The 19,351-nt window shown below is 41.0% G+C and overlaps 1 protein-coding gene across 12 annotated transcripts in view; it reads left to right on the forward strand.

Annotated features, from left to right (window-relative positions):
- The window catches only part of CCNY (cyclin Y), a 286,765-nt gene that overhangs the window by 247,505 nt on the left and 19,909 nt on the right, over positions 1-19,351 (forward strand). For all 12 annotated transcript variants that reach the window (XM_020990387.2, XM_078152440.1, XM_078152424.1 and 9 more), the window contains one exon: positions 18,947-19,113. In XM_020990387.2, coding sequence (XP_020846046.1) covers positions 18,947-19,113 — 167 coding nt within the window. The remainder of the gene's footprint in view (positions 1-18,946; positions 19,114-19,351) is intronic.

The raw sequence follows: 19,351 nt of genomic DNA on the forward strand, positions 1-19,351 counted from the left end.
TCCGTTCACTTCACCATGCATCAGTTCATGTAAGTCTTTCCAGATTGTTCTGAAATCATCCTGCTTGTCATTTCTTATTGCACAATAATATTGCATTACAATCATATACCATGGCTTGTTTAGCCATTCCCCAACTGCTCGGTTTCCCTTTGATTTCCAGTTCTTAGCCACCACAAAAAGATCAAGCTTGACGTCATTCGGTCCGGTGTCTGTAGTCCCAGTGACGCAGGGAGGTGGAACATTTTGGCTGTGGGGAGACAGGGAACGATAGGGTTTCAGGACACCCTGGATTGATGGCATGGCTTGCTATCAAAGTATTAAGTTAATGATTTGCTGTCATGGCTTCTAATTAAGTTTTTAGGACAGTTTAATGATGCTAGCAAGAAATAATGGATGCTTAGCTTGCTGTGTGAAGGACTAGGGCAGATTGGTCGCTGCTGTTTTTATTGTTTTAGGGGTATGATAAATCTAGCTTCTGTACTTGGTAGCATCTGTGTTTAGAGAAGAAGGTGGCTCCTTCTGCCGTGGTGTGGTGGAAGGGAGCACTGGATTTTTAGGCAGAAAACTTGGGTTCGAGGGTTGGTTGCTGCTTAATGTCTCTGAAGAGATCTTGGCTGGGTTTTCCCCTCTTGGGGACTTCATCATCTGTAAGGTGAAGGGTTGTCAGATGAGTTCTAAGGACCCTTTGGGTTTGAAATCTTGTGATCCTCATAGATTAATAAAAATTCTTGGATTGCTTAGCCCTTATTTGGGAAATAAAATTGAACAAATAAGATGTATTATCTTTGTTTTCTTTGATACAAGAATGTGGGTAACAGAAATGAGGAATTAACTTTGCTTGTGTTAGGTCTATTCAGGAGCCGAAACTCCAGCTTAGTTTGTGAATAAGACAGATGTACAATTATTCTTTTCCTCCATAATGAAAAGTCAGGCATAAGAATTGAGATCTGTTCTGGAGCTCAATGAAGATATGTTTTACCTTCCCTTCTGTCCCCTTCTCTATTTCCCTACTGGCTTCCATTATCACAGAGGGTGACAGCACAGAGAATTGCTTTGAGCCTGTGGAACATTATGGATAGGGCTGTAGGTGGGAACAGTTATAATTCTCCAACTCTTTAGCTGTCCTGTGGGTTAAATGTAAGTTGGAATGGGTCTGAAGTTTGTGTTTTATGATGATTGTCAGTAGATAATATCCGTCTGTCAGCATGGCCCAGGGAATTGAGTTAGAGCCTTCCTCTGGTTCCCCCCCACTGGGAGGGAGGCTGCAGCGTGACCCTGGGGCTGCCCCTCACTGTCTAGGAGGCCTGGCAGCAGCAGGCCTCTGGGCAGGCAGGCTGAAAGCGGCCTTTTGAGCAAGATGTTTGTCCTATTCTTCCTCTCTCTTTCTGCCCTCCAGAATTAAAAGCAGCCATAGGCATTGAGATCTGGGCTTCCTCTTGTTGAGACGAATTGCCTTCTGCTTTTCCCTGGGGTGTAATCTTGTCACCTTGGCGTGCTGCCCGCTGTGAGATGGGAGAGAAGTGAAGGGGGGGGGGGAACGGCGGCAGCAGCCACTGATGCTGAAAGATCAGATTGCAGCCTTCATGTCTGGTGCAGAAATCCAGCTTTCCGGCCAAGTGCAACAACTGAAACCCCCCAGTATTTAAGTTAAACCAAAGAGGATGTGTTATGGGCAGATGGATTTATGTTGAAAAACAAGCTGAATTTAATTTTTCCATCTTATACAGTGAGGATGTGGCTATCTAAATGCCAGCTATCCTTTTGGGTAGTATGATGATGACCCTGTGTTAGGTTACCACACCCAGTCAACGGAAGCTGGGGTAGAATAAGCTTGAAATTTTTAGTTCCAACTCCCCAGTTCACTGGCTGTATGACTTTAGACAGGCACACAGTTATAGTATCTAGTTCAGTGCCTGGCTCCTCTTTATTATTCAATAAACAATTGGGCTTCGACAAACACCTCGTCTAAACCTTCTGTTAAAGTGGATGTAATAATGACTTGATGAGGTAGTTCTGCCTGTGGGTATTTGCTTCAGTTGATTTTGTTTTAGCACAGTATTTTGATTCTAAAGTCTTGTGGTTGTCATCAGAAATTCCTATCCAGAGATCCGTTATCTAATGCAGTTTTAGCAAAGAACATTCAAAGGGTGCCACTAATGTAGCTCCTTATCCCAGCTTTGCCTTTATCTAGCAGGATAACCTCGGACAAGTCACTCTTTGGACTTCAGTTATTTGGTGCAAAAAGAGTAGGTTGGGCAGATCAATAATTGTTGACATGTATGTTGAGTTTTATATCTGTGTCTAGTTGTTTGCTTGTTATCTTCCTCATTAAACTGTAAGTTTCTTGAAGAAACTGTCTTTTGCCTTGTCCCTCATGCCTGGAATTCTCTCCCTCCTCCATCTTAACTACTGACCTCCCTGGCTTCCTTTAGTGACCAACTAAAATCTCACTGAGGTATATGAGTGCTCAGGGAGGACTAGTACCTCTAGTGTGAGGGCTGAGACCTTTTCAGGACTGCTCATCCATTTTTGGTGTCTCCCTGGCACTTAACTCACCTGTGGCATGTGCAGTAAACTGTCTCGACAGATGGGCTAAGCCACGAACCTGTTGGTGAGTTAAGGGGATTGTGTACCCCGAGCATGTGAAGACTTCCCCAGCAGAATGGGCAGGTGAGAGCAGTTTGTTCCAACAGCCATAAAGGCAGCTGAAGCAGGCGCTGTGGAATGCTTAGAATTTGGTGATACATTGAAGAATCCGAGGTCATCCACTGCATCCCTGGCTATCACTAGTGATCCTGACTTTTGTCTTGCCATTGGACTTCCAGGACTCTGAAAGAGAGAGTGAGGCTGAGGGCTTTGTGCAATTCTACCTCACTTAAATCCAATTTACAGATGAATCAAGGTATCACCCTGTGATGTCACTGGTCCTCTTTGAAAATGAAAGACAACAAAATCCCACCTCTTACAGGAAGTTTTCCCCAATCTCTCTCCATTGCAATGTCTTCTCTTTGTTAATTATTTCCTATTTATCCTGTATATATCTGGCTTTGTATATATTTGTTTACATGTTGTCTCTTCCATTAGACTGTAAGCTCTTTGAGGGCAGGGACTGTCTTTTGTCTCTTTTTGCATCCCCAGAGCTTAGCACCATGCCTGACACATAGGAGGCACTTCCTCTTTCTCTGTGTATTTTTTCATGATCACCATTTCGCAGTTGAGGAAACCAAGTTCTCAGAGAAGTATATCTTGCCCATGGTCACACAGCTGGGTGGTTAGTCAGCCAGTAGGTTTCAGGTAGGATTGGAACCCAGATCTTTTCTGACTGCAAGTCCAGAGTTCTTTCACCACACCATACTGCTTCTAGATACCATCTAAGTGTGGAAATATGTTTTGCATGATTACACATGTATAACCTAAATCAAATTACTTGCCATCTCAGAGCTATGGGGAGAGAATTTAGAACTCAAAATTTAAAAAAAAAATACTGAAAATTGTTTTTACATGAAATTGGGATAAAATGGTTTTTTTTTTAAAAAAGGCAATTTCTAAGGTCTCTTCTAGCTTTTAATTTGATGACTTAAGATTCTTTGAGAAGTCAGGTCAAGGGGCAGCTAGGTGGTGCAGTAGATAGAGCACTGGCCCTGGAGTGAGGAGGACCTGAGTTCAAGTGTGGCCTCAAACACTTGACTCTTACTAGCAGTGTGACCCTGGGCTAGTCACTTAACCCCATTGCCTAGCAAAAAAAATAAAATAAAATAAAAATTTAAAAATTAAAAAAAAAGCCAGGTCAAGAGTGGCTGAGAAGGAAGTAAGCATTTATATAGCACCTACTTTGTGCCAAGCACTATGCTAAGTGATTTGCAAACATTTCATTTGCTCCTCATGACAGCTTTAGGAGTCAGGTGCTATTATTATCCCCAATTTGCAGTTAGGGAGAATGAGGCAGCAGAGATTAAGTGACCTGCCCAGAGTCACACAGTTAATGCAAGTGCTGAGGCCAGATGTGAGCTCAGGTCTTCCTGTCTGAGCCCAGGGTGCTCTCCACTCTGCAACCCAGCTGCCTTTGGCTGGCAAAATGGGTTGCATCTGTTTCCCACAGTGCTTTGTCCTGAGGGTCTTTTAACTATACAGACAATGATGACTGAATAATTTGGAACTTGGTGAGAGAAATAACTATGTAGAACCTAACTTCCTGTACTTAACAGCCTAAATGCTGACTTGAATGGGACAACCAGAACCTTCTAACATGGCTTCCCTTTCTGACTGTATACACCCTACAAATAAGCAGATACTAACATTGAAACTAGTATTCTTCACTGCTGGTTGTTATTGGCCCTGCGAATAGGTCCAATCATTGCTCATTGTTTAGTGACTTCAATACCACACACACACACACACACACACACACACACACACACACACACACACTATTCATCATTGATGGTGGTAGAAATTCCTAAGAATCCGGCTTCTTTTCAAACAAATTGACTATGAGGGGCTTTGTCTCCTACCTCTGTGCTGAATCATAGGATTTTAGATTTGGAAGGAGACCTTCAATATCACAGAGTTCAATCACTTCTGTAAAATGGAGGTGATTATATTAATACCACCTCCCAGGGTTATTGTGAGTCTTGAATGAGAAATGTTCGTAAAATGCTTACTTAACACAGTGCAAGGTGTATGATAGGCGCTATACAAATGCTAGCTATCATTATTATTAGGGGAGGTAGGTGGCCAGTGGATAGAAAGCCTTGTGCTAGAGTCAGGAAGGCCTGAGTGAAATCCAGCTTCAGGCACTTTCTAGCTGTGTGACTCTGGGCAAGTCACTTCACTCTGTTTGCCTCAGTTTCCTCATCTGTGAAATGAGCTGGAGAAAGAGATGGCAAATCACTGCAGTATCTCTACCAAGAAAACCCCAGATGGGGCCACGGAGAGTCAGACATGACTGAAATGACTGAATAACAACAATCATTATTATTATTTGTAACTTGAAGTTGGATTTTCTCATCCCCAGAGCAGTGTTTTTCTTCCTATATCAAAAAAGCAACCCCCTCTCCAGAATGTGCTTTGCCATTTGGGCAGTTCTGCATCTCCCCAAAGAGAAAAACTAGTATTTGGAATGGATGTGATGAATGGCCAAAGAATTTCTGTCTTTTTTTTTTTTTTTTGCAATGTCTCCATTTAGCTGCTAAGGCTGAAAATACAGTCATATTAATAAAAATCATTTTGAAATTTTTTTTTTTTGCATTTCCATAAATTCTTGACTTAGGTAAGTATTAGGTTGTCATCACCTGGGAAAATTGAATCTATTTTTTACATCACCTTTTTCTTCAAAGAAAACAAAATAGGGATCTAGAATAACTTAGAACATCTGGTTTAGAAAATAGATGGTGCAGAGAAGAACAGGGGGAGAGTGTTTCTTCAAGAGTCTTTTTAAGAGGAAATCCATAAGAATTTTGTGAATTACTTTTACCCTCATTTGTTCTTGTCATTTACTCACAAGTTGTTCTAGTATGTGCTTGGCCCTTGGTTTGCCTGAAGCACCGAATGTGCGTCTGGATGGCTGCTCTCAGGTCAGAACTTTTATTTCAGTCGGCTGGAGGTTCAGAACAGAATGCTACATCAGTGGAAGGTCTGGATTTGAACTTTAACCGTCATCAATGAGCACTTAAGCACGCATCTCCTGATTTTTCTGAATGATTCTTTTAAAGCTTCCGTTTATTCTAAATTGGTTGTGAATGAATATTAATTAATTAGTGTTTATTGAGTGCTTCCTCTCTGCCTGGTGCTGGGCCAGGCATCGGGGATACACATCCAGTCAGGTCCTGGCCCGCAGCCATCCCATGTCTCCCTCTACTCGCCTTTCCTGTGGGTCCTGGACCTTTAGAAAATGTTCTCTTAATCCCTCTGTTTGTCCCCTTTGTTCATTTGTGTGCTTTTTGAAACCTTATGCTTTGCCTCGTCTGTTTTCTGTTACCAAATTTCTAAAGGATAGCGCTCATCAAAATGCAGTGGGCCTAAAAGACTCAAGTTCATATCCAGCTTCAGACACTTGTAGTAGCTGTGTAGCCCTGGGCAAGGTGCTTGATTTCTGTTTACCTCGGTTGCCTCACCTGCAAAATGGGGATGATACTAATAGCCCCTCTCTGCCAGGGTTGTTGTGAGGATCAAATGAGATAATATTCACACAGTGCTCAGCACAGTGCCTGGCACATAGTAGGTGCTTAATAAATGCTTGTTTCCTTCTTTTCTCCCTAAGGCAAATTGAGGCCTACTGATGTTTTTGGTGATGATGGACTATACTCTGGTTACTCAGAGGTAAAGCTAGGGCAGTGGGAAACTGAGGTGTCATTCTTATTGCCTTTTAGCTCGGGGGGAAGGCGGGGTTGCAGATTGAAGCAGATAGCCAAAAGTTGCTTTTAGATGATGTTGATTTTCAGTTGTGTTTTGTTTTCTGGAAGTTTCAGAGGGAGTCCTTAAGTTGTTGGGGGGTTTTTTGTTGGTGTTCAGTCGTGTCCAATTCTTCCTGACCCCATGGCCCATAGCACACCAATACCGTCCACGAGGTTTTCTTGGCAGAGATATGCTGGATGGCTTTGCCATTTCCTTCTCAAGCAGCTCATTTTACATGTGAGGAAACTGAGGCAAACAGGGTGAAGTGACTTGCCCAGGGTCACACAGCTAGTGAGTGTCTGAGGCCAGATTTGAACTCGGGTCTTCCTGACTCCAGGCCCAGCATTCTATCCACTGAGAAAATGAGCTGTCTAAGGTGTGTTTATAGATGCTAAAAAATGTGAACCTCAAAAACACAGTTTGGCAGTGAGGGGGCAAAATGTGAGTGAGCTGTCCTTTCCCCCCAAGTTCTCTTTTTGCACATCCCTGCCAACCTTCTGACTCTCCTGCCTGTGTTAAGTGAGACCAGAGCCAGGGAGTAACACAGAGCTTGTTGGCAATGACGAGAGGAAGGCGGCCCTTTGGAGGGGCATTCCAGGCACAGTTAGGCATGTGATGCAGGTGAAGTTTGAGAATGTCTGGCACAGCAGTGGAAAGCCACATGTGACCTCAAGGCTGCGGGTCCTCGGTCTGGCATGTTGGAAAGGAGGCATACACCAGAGTCAAGGGCACAGTAGCCAGGTACTGCTCAGGCCTCTGCTAGAGAGAGTCAAGAGTCCTGGGATCAGAGGTCTAGAGCAGGACCTTTGGTCAGTCACTTTGTGGATTGCAAAATGGACGGGGACATGGTAACCTGCTCCTCTACCCCTTTGATAGAGATTCCAAGAAGAAACGAAATGCATTTCAACAGGTATTCATAAAGCACCTTGCTGGGATTAAAAATACAAAAACAAACAGCTCCTGCCTTCAAGAAGCTAACAGTGTATTGGGAGAGAGAGAGAATGTCTACAAACAAGCAAATAAAACTACATACAGAATAATAGTGAATAACTTCATGGGGTACGAAGCACTGCCACCTGGAGGGATGAAGAGAGCCTCACGGGGGAGGCAGCTCCTGATGAGATGCTAGAGATTCCAAATAATGTTGTAACCCCTTTTTAATTTCTTGGAATGAAAGTGCCTTCCATTCATTCAGGAAGCATCTATGAACTACTACTCTGTGCCAGGTATCATGTTCCTTGTTACCTTGATTTAAAAGAGAGAGAGAAAGCATCCTTGCTCTGAACAGAGCATTCTTATGAGGGGAGATAGTCAGATGGTAAGCATTTATCATATGCACAGAAAAGGAAATACAAAGTTATTTCCATGAGGGGCAGGGTGACTGGGGGTGGGGGTGGGGTGAGGTTTTGCAGTGGAAGGATCTAGTAGACAGAACTTGAGCTGAGATCTGAGGAAGCCAGAGATTCCATGAAGCAGAGGTGAGGAAGAAAGTCAGTGTCCTTGCAGGCCTGGAAGAAGAGGAGGAAAGGATGTTTACAAGGAAGGCCAACTTGGCAGGAATTTAGAGTGCGTTAAGTGGGGGAGTAATACAGAAGGCTAGAAAGAAAGCTTGGAGCCAGATACTGAAGGGCTTTAACAGCCAAACAAGAGTTGGTGTTTTATTCTAGGGGCAAGAGGGAGCCATTGGATCTTCTTGAGTAGAGGGAGGGACAAGGTCAGACCTGTGCTTTAGAAGGTCCGTTTGCCTCTTGTAGTGAATACATTGGAGAGGGAGAGACTGGATGAAGTGAGACCTTTTAAAAGGAAGTTCCTGTAATAGCCAGTGAGAGGTGATGAGAGGAGCTAAACTGGGGGTGGCCGTAGGTGTGCAAAAGATTCAGTGGAGAAGAGATGTAAGGAGAATACTTCTTGCTGTTTACTTGTTTCAGTCACCTATGATTCTTCATGACCTCGTTTGAGGTTTTCTTGGCAGAGATACTGGAGTGGTTTGCCATTTCCTTCTCCATCTCATCTTATAGATGAGGAAACTGAGGCAAAGAGGCTTAAGTGACTCGCCCAGGGTCACAAAGCTGGTAAGTGTCTAAGACCAATGACTTCAAGCCCAGTGCTCTATGCACTGTGGCACCACCTAACTTCCCAGAGATACAGGAGGAAAGCATATCACAGAGTTACAGTCAGTAGTGCCTGTTATATTCTAAAGCAGACATTGTAAATAGCACTGATTTTGACATGTTTGCATTGCATTTTACTGGACCTCAGTGCCTAAATTTAAACACTATTCCTTGCATTCTCAAAAGACTTTTTTGCTATTGTGGTGCAAGCGGCCAGCTCCAGGGTCCCGTACGATGCTTTTTGCTCTTTAGGTACTTAATAAACATTGACTTCATTGTATTGAACTGAATCTTGCTGACTTAGGTATAAGATTTCTTTTCAAAATTATATTTATGGGGTACAGGGGACCTTAAAAGTCTATAGCAATTTAATTTGCAAAATGCTTTTGCATGTGTTGTTTCATTTGATAATTCCAACAATCCTGGGAGATGGGCAGAGGGTATTAGGCTGATTTTTACAAATGAGGAAGCTCAAGTTCATAATTAAAAGTCCCTTGCTGGTGAGGTACACAGTTTTCCTTCATGACCTTTAGATAAGAATATAGTTAAGATAAAGAACATAAGACAAGGAGACAAAGAATTTATTGTGAGAAAAATTATGAGGCATTGCTGTAGCGTCGCCATTAATCTCAAAGAATGAGGACTTGCTGGTATTGTGGTGAGACCTTAGATGGGGGGTGGGGCCCTGGTGGAGTCATTTGTATACTGAATGTGCTAGGCCTGGGGTCTGAGAGTTGGCCATCCATGGCCTGAATCTGATGCTGATTAGCTGGGTGACCATGGGCCACTTACTCCTCTGGATCTTGGTTTCTTGTCCATGAGGCGGTTATGGTCGTGAGACTCAAGTGAGAACGTCTGTGTAAAATGCCTTGTAACCTTTAAAAGAATTTGTAAATGCCAGTTATTTAAGTGACAGACTCTAAGTGAATTAAGGTTATAGCTCGTGTTTTCTTGCACTTTGGGAAAAGAACGGAGCTACCCAGGAGAATTTTCCCACGACTTGACTTTATTTCCCCCCCTTCACACCCCATTAAAGTTGTTGTCTGGCAAGAAAACGATGCCTGGTGAAGTCTTGGCAGATTTGGAGAAATGAAAATAAGTTGTAAATAAAGCTTTTGGGGGCGGAATTGTAAAACATCTCACATAATTAAGTTCCTTGCAAACAGACTGTGCCTGCTTCATTTTGGCAAATTACGTTTGAATAAACAAAATATCAACATCCCGGCCATTCCCCCCTTTGCCACATGATAGCTTTCTCTCTAAGTCTGTTAAATTAGGTCACGTTGGGATTCTGTCTGCGTTTCTGGATTTGGATCTTCTTAGCTCCACATCTTCAATCTTCTGGTCAACTAGGGCAAGGAATAATGAGGATTTGACTGATTTTCTAATGTCCTTTGAAAAAGTTATTTTGTTGTTGTTTTTTAAAGTTCATTCCAGTATATTATATCACCTCCTGATGTTTCACTTTTTTAAGAAAGTCCATATTGATATTAGATAATATAGTCAAAACTCAAGACTGTACAAGCTAAATACTGGCACATTTTTATTTATAATTCAAATATGAATCTTTGAAACCTCATTTTATTTGGCGGATCTGTAGATTTAGGCTCTCAATGTTTTGCTGAATTAGGTTTATGGTCCAGTTCATTCATATTGCACTGTCAGACTAACAGCAGGGATTTTAGTTCCTTTTATCGAAAGAGCTGTCTTAACTGGTTAATTTATATGTCTAGAAATACATACCCCTTTGGTAGAAGTGCTAACAGCAGCTGTACCTATCCAGTCGGCACTTTGCAGTCTTATGTTAGTTAGTCTGTCTAGGAACTGAACTTAGAGTCATTGACATTAAGTGGAGGAGGCTCACAGATTGTTGTTCGTCCTTCGTTCTCGAAGAAGACCCATGACATCAGCAGGGTGATGTCTTGACCAGCAAATGAGTTGGCTTTACGTGAGGCAGAGCAGTGCAGAGTCATCAGCCTCACTCCGTCCTCCAGAGTCATTGGGGTCCAGTGGCAGCGTATAGATCAAGACAGCTGGAGATGGCCATGGATGTGGTGGGAGACCTTGGCCCTTTTAAACTACGGTTCATAGGAGGCTCAGCATGACACTCTAACCCCATCTGAGCTGCAGTTTATTCTTTCACTAAATGGGAATAATAAAGCACTTACCTCACAATAATGTGAGGATTAAATGAGATAATGTCTATAAAGTGCTTTGCAAACCTGTTTGCAAACTAGTTAATGTAATTAATAAATTAATTAATACAAATAATTATTCTGTTAGTATACCATTTGAAGGGCAGTAGGGATCTTGGTAGATAGAGCCCAGCATTCAGGGATGGAAGACTAGTTTTAATCTTAGCTCTGCCATTAACTGGCTGTGTGACTTTGGACAGATCACTTGGCCACACTAAGCCTTTGTTTCCTCATCTATAGAATGAGGGGATTGATTTGATCTCTTTTTTTGTGATTTCATGGAATGAAATCATTATCAGTATGAATGACTCTCTTCAGAGATATTGATTTTTTTTAAGGCAATTGGGGTTAAGTGACTTGCCCAGAGTCACACAGCTAGTAAGTGTCAAGTATTTGGTCTGAGGCCAGATTTGAACTCAGGTCCTCCTGACTTCAGGGCCGGTGCTCTATCCACTGTGCCACCTAGCTGCCCCTGATATTGATTCTTAGAATGTGAACTGGGCTACTGAGAATTCAAATGTCTCATTCAGAGTCACAGAGCTAGTTTCTGTCAGAGGTAGGATTTGAACTCAGATCCTTAGAATTCCAGGTTGGCACTAGCTTCTATAGCTCTGAAATTCTGTGGTTTTCTATGACTTTGCATCTTGGTTAAGTGACTTGCCCAGGGTCATACAGCTATTAAGTGTCTGAGGCCGGATTTGAACTCAGGTCCTCCTGACTCAAGGCCAGAGCTCTATCCACTGCACCACCTAGCTGCCCCAACTTTTTGGTTTTTTAAACCTGAGAGGAGACAGGCTGCTCTCTTATCAACCCTTTCTTTCTTCTGCCACCCCAAAGCCTTTGTCATTAAATCTTCTAACGGTTGTCATGATTCATTTTCTCTGCATCACTGGTCATTTGCCTGCTTGGTCTCCTAAGTCAGAGTAGGTCTGCTCTTGAGTATTTGTCTGAAAATGAAGCATCAGCTGCTTTTCCCAAACTGGAGAGGGGCTTGGGTTCTGCCTGTTAATTGTTTACCTCTAAAATTTGCCTCTGTTACTCTCTAAGAATAGGAGACTCTAGTTGGTATGCTATTCAGGTAGCCATACAATGCCATGCTTGTTGAAATTTCAGTCCTGCTGGGCTGACTTTCACTGACACACTGGAATGCCTTTATCTTGCCATATTGGGCAGTTTTTCAGTTCCTGTCTTTCAATAAGACTGAATGTATGTATCCTCTTCTTGGAGGTCTCTTTGGGGCTGGTAAGATGTCTCCAGAACTCCATTGCTCTTTCTAATCCACTAGTGCTTCTGGTAAGGTACCCACCCTAAGAGGAGAGGGTGATAAATTAAGTTAGGGCCATGCACGTCGGATCTTGTTAACTAAATAGGAGCATTCTGCTGTTTGGTATCATGAATGTATCTTCATTATGTAGAATCCTACATTCTGAGCTGGAGGAACCTTGGAGACCTTCTATTCCAATTCCTTCTTTTTATAATTGAAAGTGAACCGAATCCTAAGGAGGTCACACAGGTGATAAGTATTAGAGGTATGATTTGAACCTATATCTTTTGGCTCTAGACCCATTACATCACCTCTTAGAGTGTGTATTTTTTTAGGAAGTTCATCTTGATATTAAATGACATATTCAAGACTTTCCAAGCTAAACATTGGCATATTTATATGACTTTAAAACCTCATCTTATTTGGTTAATCTATAGTATCAGGCACTCAACAGTTCACCAAGCTTGAATGATTTCCATTTTCTGTAAAAGATTCACTTATTCAGCCAGCTTTTGTTAAACAGATGTTTGTAATAGTGCTTCTGTTTGTGAATTTAGCCTCCACATTGAGGAAGCAGTCTGGGGCTGTGAGAAGTATGCTGCATGGGCAGCATAGGTGGTGCAGTGGATAGATCACCGGTCTTGGATTCAGGAGGACCTGAGTTCAAATCCAGCCTCAGACACATAACGCTTACTAGCTGTGTGACCCTGGGCAAATCACTTAACCCCATTGCCTAAAACCAGAAAAAAGAAAGAAAGAAAGAAAGAAAAAGAAAGAAAGAAAGAGAGAAAGAAGAAAGAAGAAAGAGAGAAAGAAAGAAAGAAAGAAAGAAAGAAAGAAAGAAAGAAAGAAAGAAAGAAAGAAAGAAAGAGAGAAAGAAAGAAGAAAAGTATGCTGCATTTGGAGTCAGAGGACTGGGTTCAGATCCCCACTCTGCCCCTGTGTGACCTCTCTAGGCCTTATTTATAAAATGGAGGAGTTTATTAGTTGGTTTCAAAAGCCCCTTGTAGCTTTAGCTGTCTGATCTACAATCTGGAGGAGAGCCAAGATGGCAAAGCACCTTAAGTCCATGCCATGTCAATAACACGGGAAGGAACAGGAGATGGTTAGGCTGGAGAACACTCAGAGGAGATACAATACCTGGTTCACTGAAAGCAACTCCCTTTACCTCTTTGGCTTTCATTCCTTATCTGTACAATCTAGGATTTGGGCTACATTGAGACCTTTTCAGTTCTAAGTTTGTGAAATGATGCAAAAGAGGGATTCCGTTGTTCTGCTTGGCCTTACAGGGCAGTAACCAAGAATAATTATAGAAATTTCAGAGAGGCACATTTAGACTCAATAGAAGGAAAAACTTCCTAATAATTAGAGTCACTTGGAAGTGGAATGAGTTTTCTCAGGGGGTAATGGGTTTCCCCTCCTGGGAAGTCTTTAAGCAGAGGCCCAATGACCCCTTTCTCACTTGTGTTTTACAAATATTTAAGTACAAAATAATATGTGTTAAATGCAAAAAAGTAAGCAAAGTGCTTTATAAGGGCTAAAGGGGGGGATAGAAGAGATCATTTCGATCTTGGACAGAGGAGAAAGTTAAAGAAGGAGTCCTGGATGAGAGGAACTTTAAATTAGGAGTAGGAATTCAGCAGGCAACTGCAGGGGAGGAGAAAATCTCAGACACAGGAAGCTGTGTTTGCCAAACAACATTGACCCCAGTCTAATAAGATGAAACTTAAGAGGAAGAGATGTGAAGCATGTTCAAAAAATCCGCTTTACCTAGTATAAGTTTAAGGAAGCATAGCTAGATAGTTTGAAAAAAGTCCTAGGATTTGGTGGACTGTGACATCAGTGTGATATTGCAGCCCCTCATAAAGAGAATCTCTGTGTCCAGAACAATGGCAGTGATAGACCCTGTATCCTACTGGACCCTGCCCCAGTCATACTACATCTGGAGTCCTGAGTCCACTTTTGAGTTGGAAGAGAGGCGCAAGCATGGTAGGGAGCCCTAAGGTCATGCCATAGAAGGATGAGTTGGAAGATGGGCTATGATTGTGTTTAGCTTGGAAAAGTGGAGACTTGTGGGAGAGGCATGATCACTGCCTTCAAGTACTTAAAGGTCTGTCCTGGGATAGGGATATTTGGCCTGTTTTGCTTGGCCCTAGAAGAGAGAACAAAGAATAATAAAGAGTAGAAGTTGGAGAGGGGCGGATTTAGACTCAGAAGAAGGAGAAACTTCCTAATGATTAGTACTATCCACAAGTACATTAGGCTGTCTTCAGAGCTGATAGCTCCTAAGGGAGCTTAGGAGATATCCCTAAGGAAGGGACATCTCCCAGTCTTGACCACTTGTCAAGAATGTCATAGAGGCATTGGTTAGACTAACTGTCACTGAGGTCCCAACGCTGAGATTATTTGATTCCATGTATGTTAGTGTAAATAGAAATCATAACCCCAAACAGTGTTCTGCTGAAAGTCAAATCTGTTACTATGATTCTGTTCATTTCATTTGTCTCTGATGCTTTCTACCTTTTTTCTATATAATCTCATTTTTTCTTCACTTTTTCTATGTAATCAATCAGTAGTCACTTATTAAGCTCTTTCTGCCACTTAATAAAGAGATTTTGAAGTCCCAGACTAATAACATGTTTATTTCAAGAAATAATCATTATAGCTAAAATACCACATCCAAGTTTTGATATTTCTTCCATTCTGTCCCCTCCAAGACCTTGCCTCAGACTAAGACCACTTGAACAAGTTTGCACTAAGTATACTTCTTTAGGTCTGGAGGTACATGGGATGCTTTTTGCCTTCTCTTGCTCAATGCTTTAGCGAAAACAAGGTGTTTTCCCTTCTGATTCATTTTCATTAAGTCTGGAAAGACTGATTGAAACCATATTGAGGAGAACTTTAAGTGCTAGGCTGAGGAGTTTGTATTTTATCCTGGTAACCATAATGGAGCATTTTAAGGGGGGAAATTATTTTGGCAGACTTGTTCTGTATGAAAATGATTTTGGTAGCTCGCTCTATGAAGAATGTATTGGCCAGTGATGAGAATGAAGGAGAGAAAAAGAAATATGAAGCTGTTAAAATAGCCCTGTGATAGGTAGTAAGAATTTTTGCTTAGGCAATGGTAGCAAATGATATTATAGTGATCAAACTTCTGACATTTGGCAAGTAAATTGAAAATATTGATATCATTTTCTATTTTTCTAACTCCCTCACTTTGCACATTTAAAATGACACCAGTGTTTTCAACCTGGGTGACTGGGAACAAGATGGTGCCCTCAACAAAATAGGGTATTTAGAAGGTAGAGAGTAAATGTAGAGGGAGGATGATGGCTTCCATTTGGGACATGTTATATGAGGCCTAGAGAACCTAGAGGAGAACATTGTAGTAAGGGGACACCCACACTTAGGGGGTAGAAGGAGGAAGATGAACCAGCAAGAGATGTGATTGGTCACTAGATAGGAGGAGAGCCAAGGGAAAACTCTTCTATTACCAAGGAAGGACAGAGAGAGGGTGTATAAGAGGAGATGGTTAATAAATACTGGGAAATGTTGAAGAAAATCCAAGGAGGATGATGAGAACTAAGAAAAGGATTGGAATTAGCAATTAATAGATCATTCGTAACTGTCTAGTCCCTTTGACCAAGTGATCCTCCTATTGAAAATACCTCCAAAGAAGTCAAAGACAAAGACAAAGATCCGTTATATACTAAAATGTTCATAACCATACTCTGTGGTAACAAAGAACTAGTTAAAAGTGAGGGCTTATTGATCTTAAGATGGCTGAAGAGGCTATGGCATATGAATGTAATGGGATTTTAATGTAGAGTTAGAAATGTGAAATATGAGGAATTTAGAGAAAAATGGATGATTGCATGAACGGATGCAGAATAATAGAAGTAGAACCAAAGAAATGATATATGCAGTAACTGCAACCATGTAAATGAAAAGATCACCAAAAGGAGGTTGAACTCTAAGCAACTGAAAAATCAGTAAAGGGCCTAGAGTAGACATAATGAAACACACTTCACCCCTCAGGGCATAGAGGTGAGGGACTAGAAGGACATGATACTTTATATGCATTGTCAGGTTTGATCACTGTATCAGATGCTTTCCCTGATTACTTTTCTTTGACACATGGGAAGGTTCAGTGTGTGTGTGTGTGTGTGTGTGTGTGTGTGTGTGTGCGCGTGTGTGTGTGTGGGGTGTGGGGAGACAGATTTGTGTATAATGACTCTGCTCTAAATACAAAAGTTATCAGTAAAAAGATTTAGGTGTTTTTTTTGAGAGATGTCATTTGTGATCTTGGACAAATTAGTTTTATTAGACCAGTAGGGAGAAAAGCCAGAGTCCTATCGCAGCTTTCTCCCTATTACATTTTGCATCAGTGGAGCATGGTCCCCAAGACAAGACCATCCTTTGTGGAAGAAACCATTCCAAAATCACTCTCTGGCTTCTTTGCCTTTGTACCCACAGAGAACATTTATATACACACTTACAAACAAAAGATGTGGTTACAGAGCTGAAAAGTCCTAGCCAAAATTTAGTAGCAGATGAAGGATTTTTGTAAGCCAGAGCTAAGACAGAGTAAAAACAAAAAAAGCCCTCATGGTATTTTAACTTGTTAGATTACAATAATAATAATAGCTTCTTATTTAGCTTATTTAAAGGTTTGTTTGAAGCTCTTTACATATTATCTCATTTGATTCTCACAATAACCCTATGAGATATGGGCTATTATTATCTATTCCCATTTTGTTTATATATATGGAGCTTCAATTTGAGAGAAGTTAAATGACTTGCCCGAGGTCATACAGCATGTGTGGCAGGGTTTGAACTTAGGTCTTTCCAGCCCTGAACCTAGCACTTTATCTACATTATGTCACACCATCTCAGAATTTACATGTATGTTAGTCTTCTTCATTTCTCCCTTCTTCCTGGATCTGATTTTTGGTTTAATCATGCTAATGAATTTCTGCTATACATATCTGCTACCCCTGTTTTACAACTTTTCAAATGTTGCTGTTTGTGTTTAATATTTATTCCCTCAAAATCTGCCTTTAATACTCCTCTTTCTCAAGTCCTTCCTAAGGTTTACACCTCTTTCATGAAACCTTCCTTATTTAAATTATGTCATAGACATAATTTTGATTTATTCCACCCCATTCATGAGTATTAGAATCCCTTAGCTTGAAATATTGCCTGTTTGAATTATCCATATTATAGTTTATTAGCTTCATTCTTCCCAAGTGTATCAATATCTTTTAATGCCTTTTATAAACACTTCAGTACTTTGAGAATTGTGTGGACACCCACTGTACCAATCACACCTTCCATAACTTAGCAGATGGTCTTTGAGATTAGCTGTGTTGGAAGAATTAATCATCCTGCAGCCAATCTTGTGATGAATTTAAACATAGTTAGGCTGGTGATGGCATCATAGGCTTAGAGCTGGAAAGGTGCTTTGGACCACAGACACAACCCATTACCAAGCCTGCATCTGATGCCTGTCCGGTGTGGTTGGCACCTGTCAAAGCTTGTGATCTTCTGGCATAACTTGCAAAAACCCATTGGTATCTCCGTGCCACAGCCAGGCCTCAGAGTGGGGCCTTTTTATCTAGCTGTTTTAGTATAGTATATATATAAAATGAAACCTGAAGTCCAAAAATATATACTATGGGTAGAAATATATGTGATGAAATTGCATTGTTACTCTTTGTGAATGATTGTTGGTAGCTCTCTGTTTTATCATTCTTTCTGAAAGCCTTCCATTTAATTAGAGTGCAAGCACGCAGAAGACAGGGATGATGTCTCTTCCACCCATTTTGCCTAAATCTTGTTATAGTCAAATGTATTTACAAATAAACTGATTAAAGACACTTCACCATGTTTGCTAATAACTAAAAAATGCATCTCTTTGTTATACGTCCAAGGATAACACAGGTTCATAAAACATATTATTCTAGAAGAATTATAATTGCATTTAGAAAGCTCTTTGAAGTTTGCAAAGTGACTTGGTGGTGTTGTGGGTAAGAGTACTGGACATGGTGTGATGACCCTAGACAAGTCACTTAGTCTCTCTCAGCATCAGTTTCCTCATCCATAAAATGGAGATAATAATAGCACCTATCTCCAAAGGCTGTTGTGAGGATCAAATGAGATAATGTAAGGCACTTGTTACAGTGCCTGGCACATAGTAGGTACTGCATGAATGCTAGCTGTTATTATCGTCTCATTTGAACTTCATGGCAGCCCTATGAGGTAAGGACCTCAGGTATTATTATCCCTATTTTCCAGATGTGGACACTGAAGATGACAGAAGGTAAATTTTGCCCATTATTCCCCAGCTAATGTCAGATGTGAGATTTGAACTTAAGTTTCTCCAGTGACTCCAGAGTCCACTGCCTTATCTCCTATGCCACAGAGTCTCTTTGACAAGCTTTTTAACTTGATGAGCCATCATGAAAGATGGCTGTCAATATTACTTGTTTGCTTTCAGGATAGATTATGACAGTTATGTACCTCTTTCCTCATTGATCTAATTTTCCAGCTTGGGCCTAAATCTTTTTAGAAAACAAAACCGATTACAACTATTTTGCCTCCTTTATATTTTCATTGTTCTTTTGGTTACTTGTTGGAGCATTTTTTGGTGTTTGGAAGGGTGTTGATATTGCATTACTTGATATAGTGAGAGAAGCTGCCTTGTGGTTGCTGGGAATTCTTTGGTCTCTTTAATAATTCTGGTTAGGATTAAGCAAGTCAGGCCTAGTCAGGCCACCGGGCTTGACCTTTGCAGGAAACTCCATTAGAATAGTTGAGCCTTTTAGTCTCGACAGACCGAATATTCTCAAATGGTAACTCCCTGTTTAAAGGAAGATGAGGGGCTGTATTCTGAACACTTAAATAATTTTTCTTTCTGTTTATGTTGGTAAATGAAAAAAAACCTAAAGTCATTTAGCTCTGGCATTTTCGTGTCTTCCCAGGTATATCTTGAAAGGCTTTTAACTTACGCAGAGATAGATATCTGTCCAGCAAATTGGAAGAGAATTGTACTTGGAGCAATTCTATTAGCGTCCAAAGTTTGGGATGACCAGGCAGTCTGGAATGTGGATTACTGCCAGATCCTGAAAGACATCACAGTAGAAGACATGTGAGTTAATATCATTTATTTATCACACAAAACTAATAAACTATACTAGTTAATGATACTAGTTGATGATAATAACTAGCATTTCTACAGTACTTTAAGATTTATTAAACACTTATGTTATCTCATTTAACACTTAGAACAATTCTATAAGTGCTATGATTATCTCCATTTGACAAATGATAAAACTGAGTCTGAAAGAGGTTAAGTGACTCCCTAGTCACTAGTGAGTGTCTGGGGC

Source organism: Phascolarctos cinereus, unplaced genomic scaffold (assembly GCF_003287225.1).
Source record: "Phascolarctos cinereus isolate Bilbo 61053 unplaced genomic scaffold, phaCin_HiC Scaffold_1;HRSCAF=81, whole genome shotgun sequence".
NCBI classification, from domain to species: Eukaryota; Metazoa; Chordata; class Mammalia; order Diprotodontia; family Phascolarctidae; genus Phascolarctos; species Phascolarctos cinereus.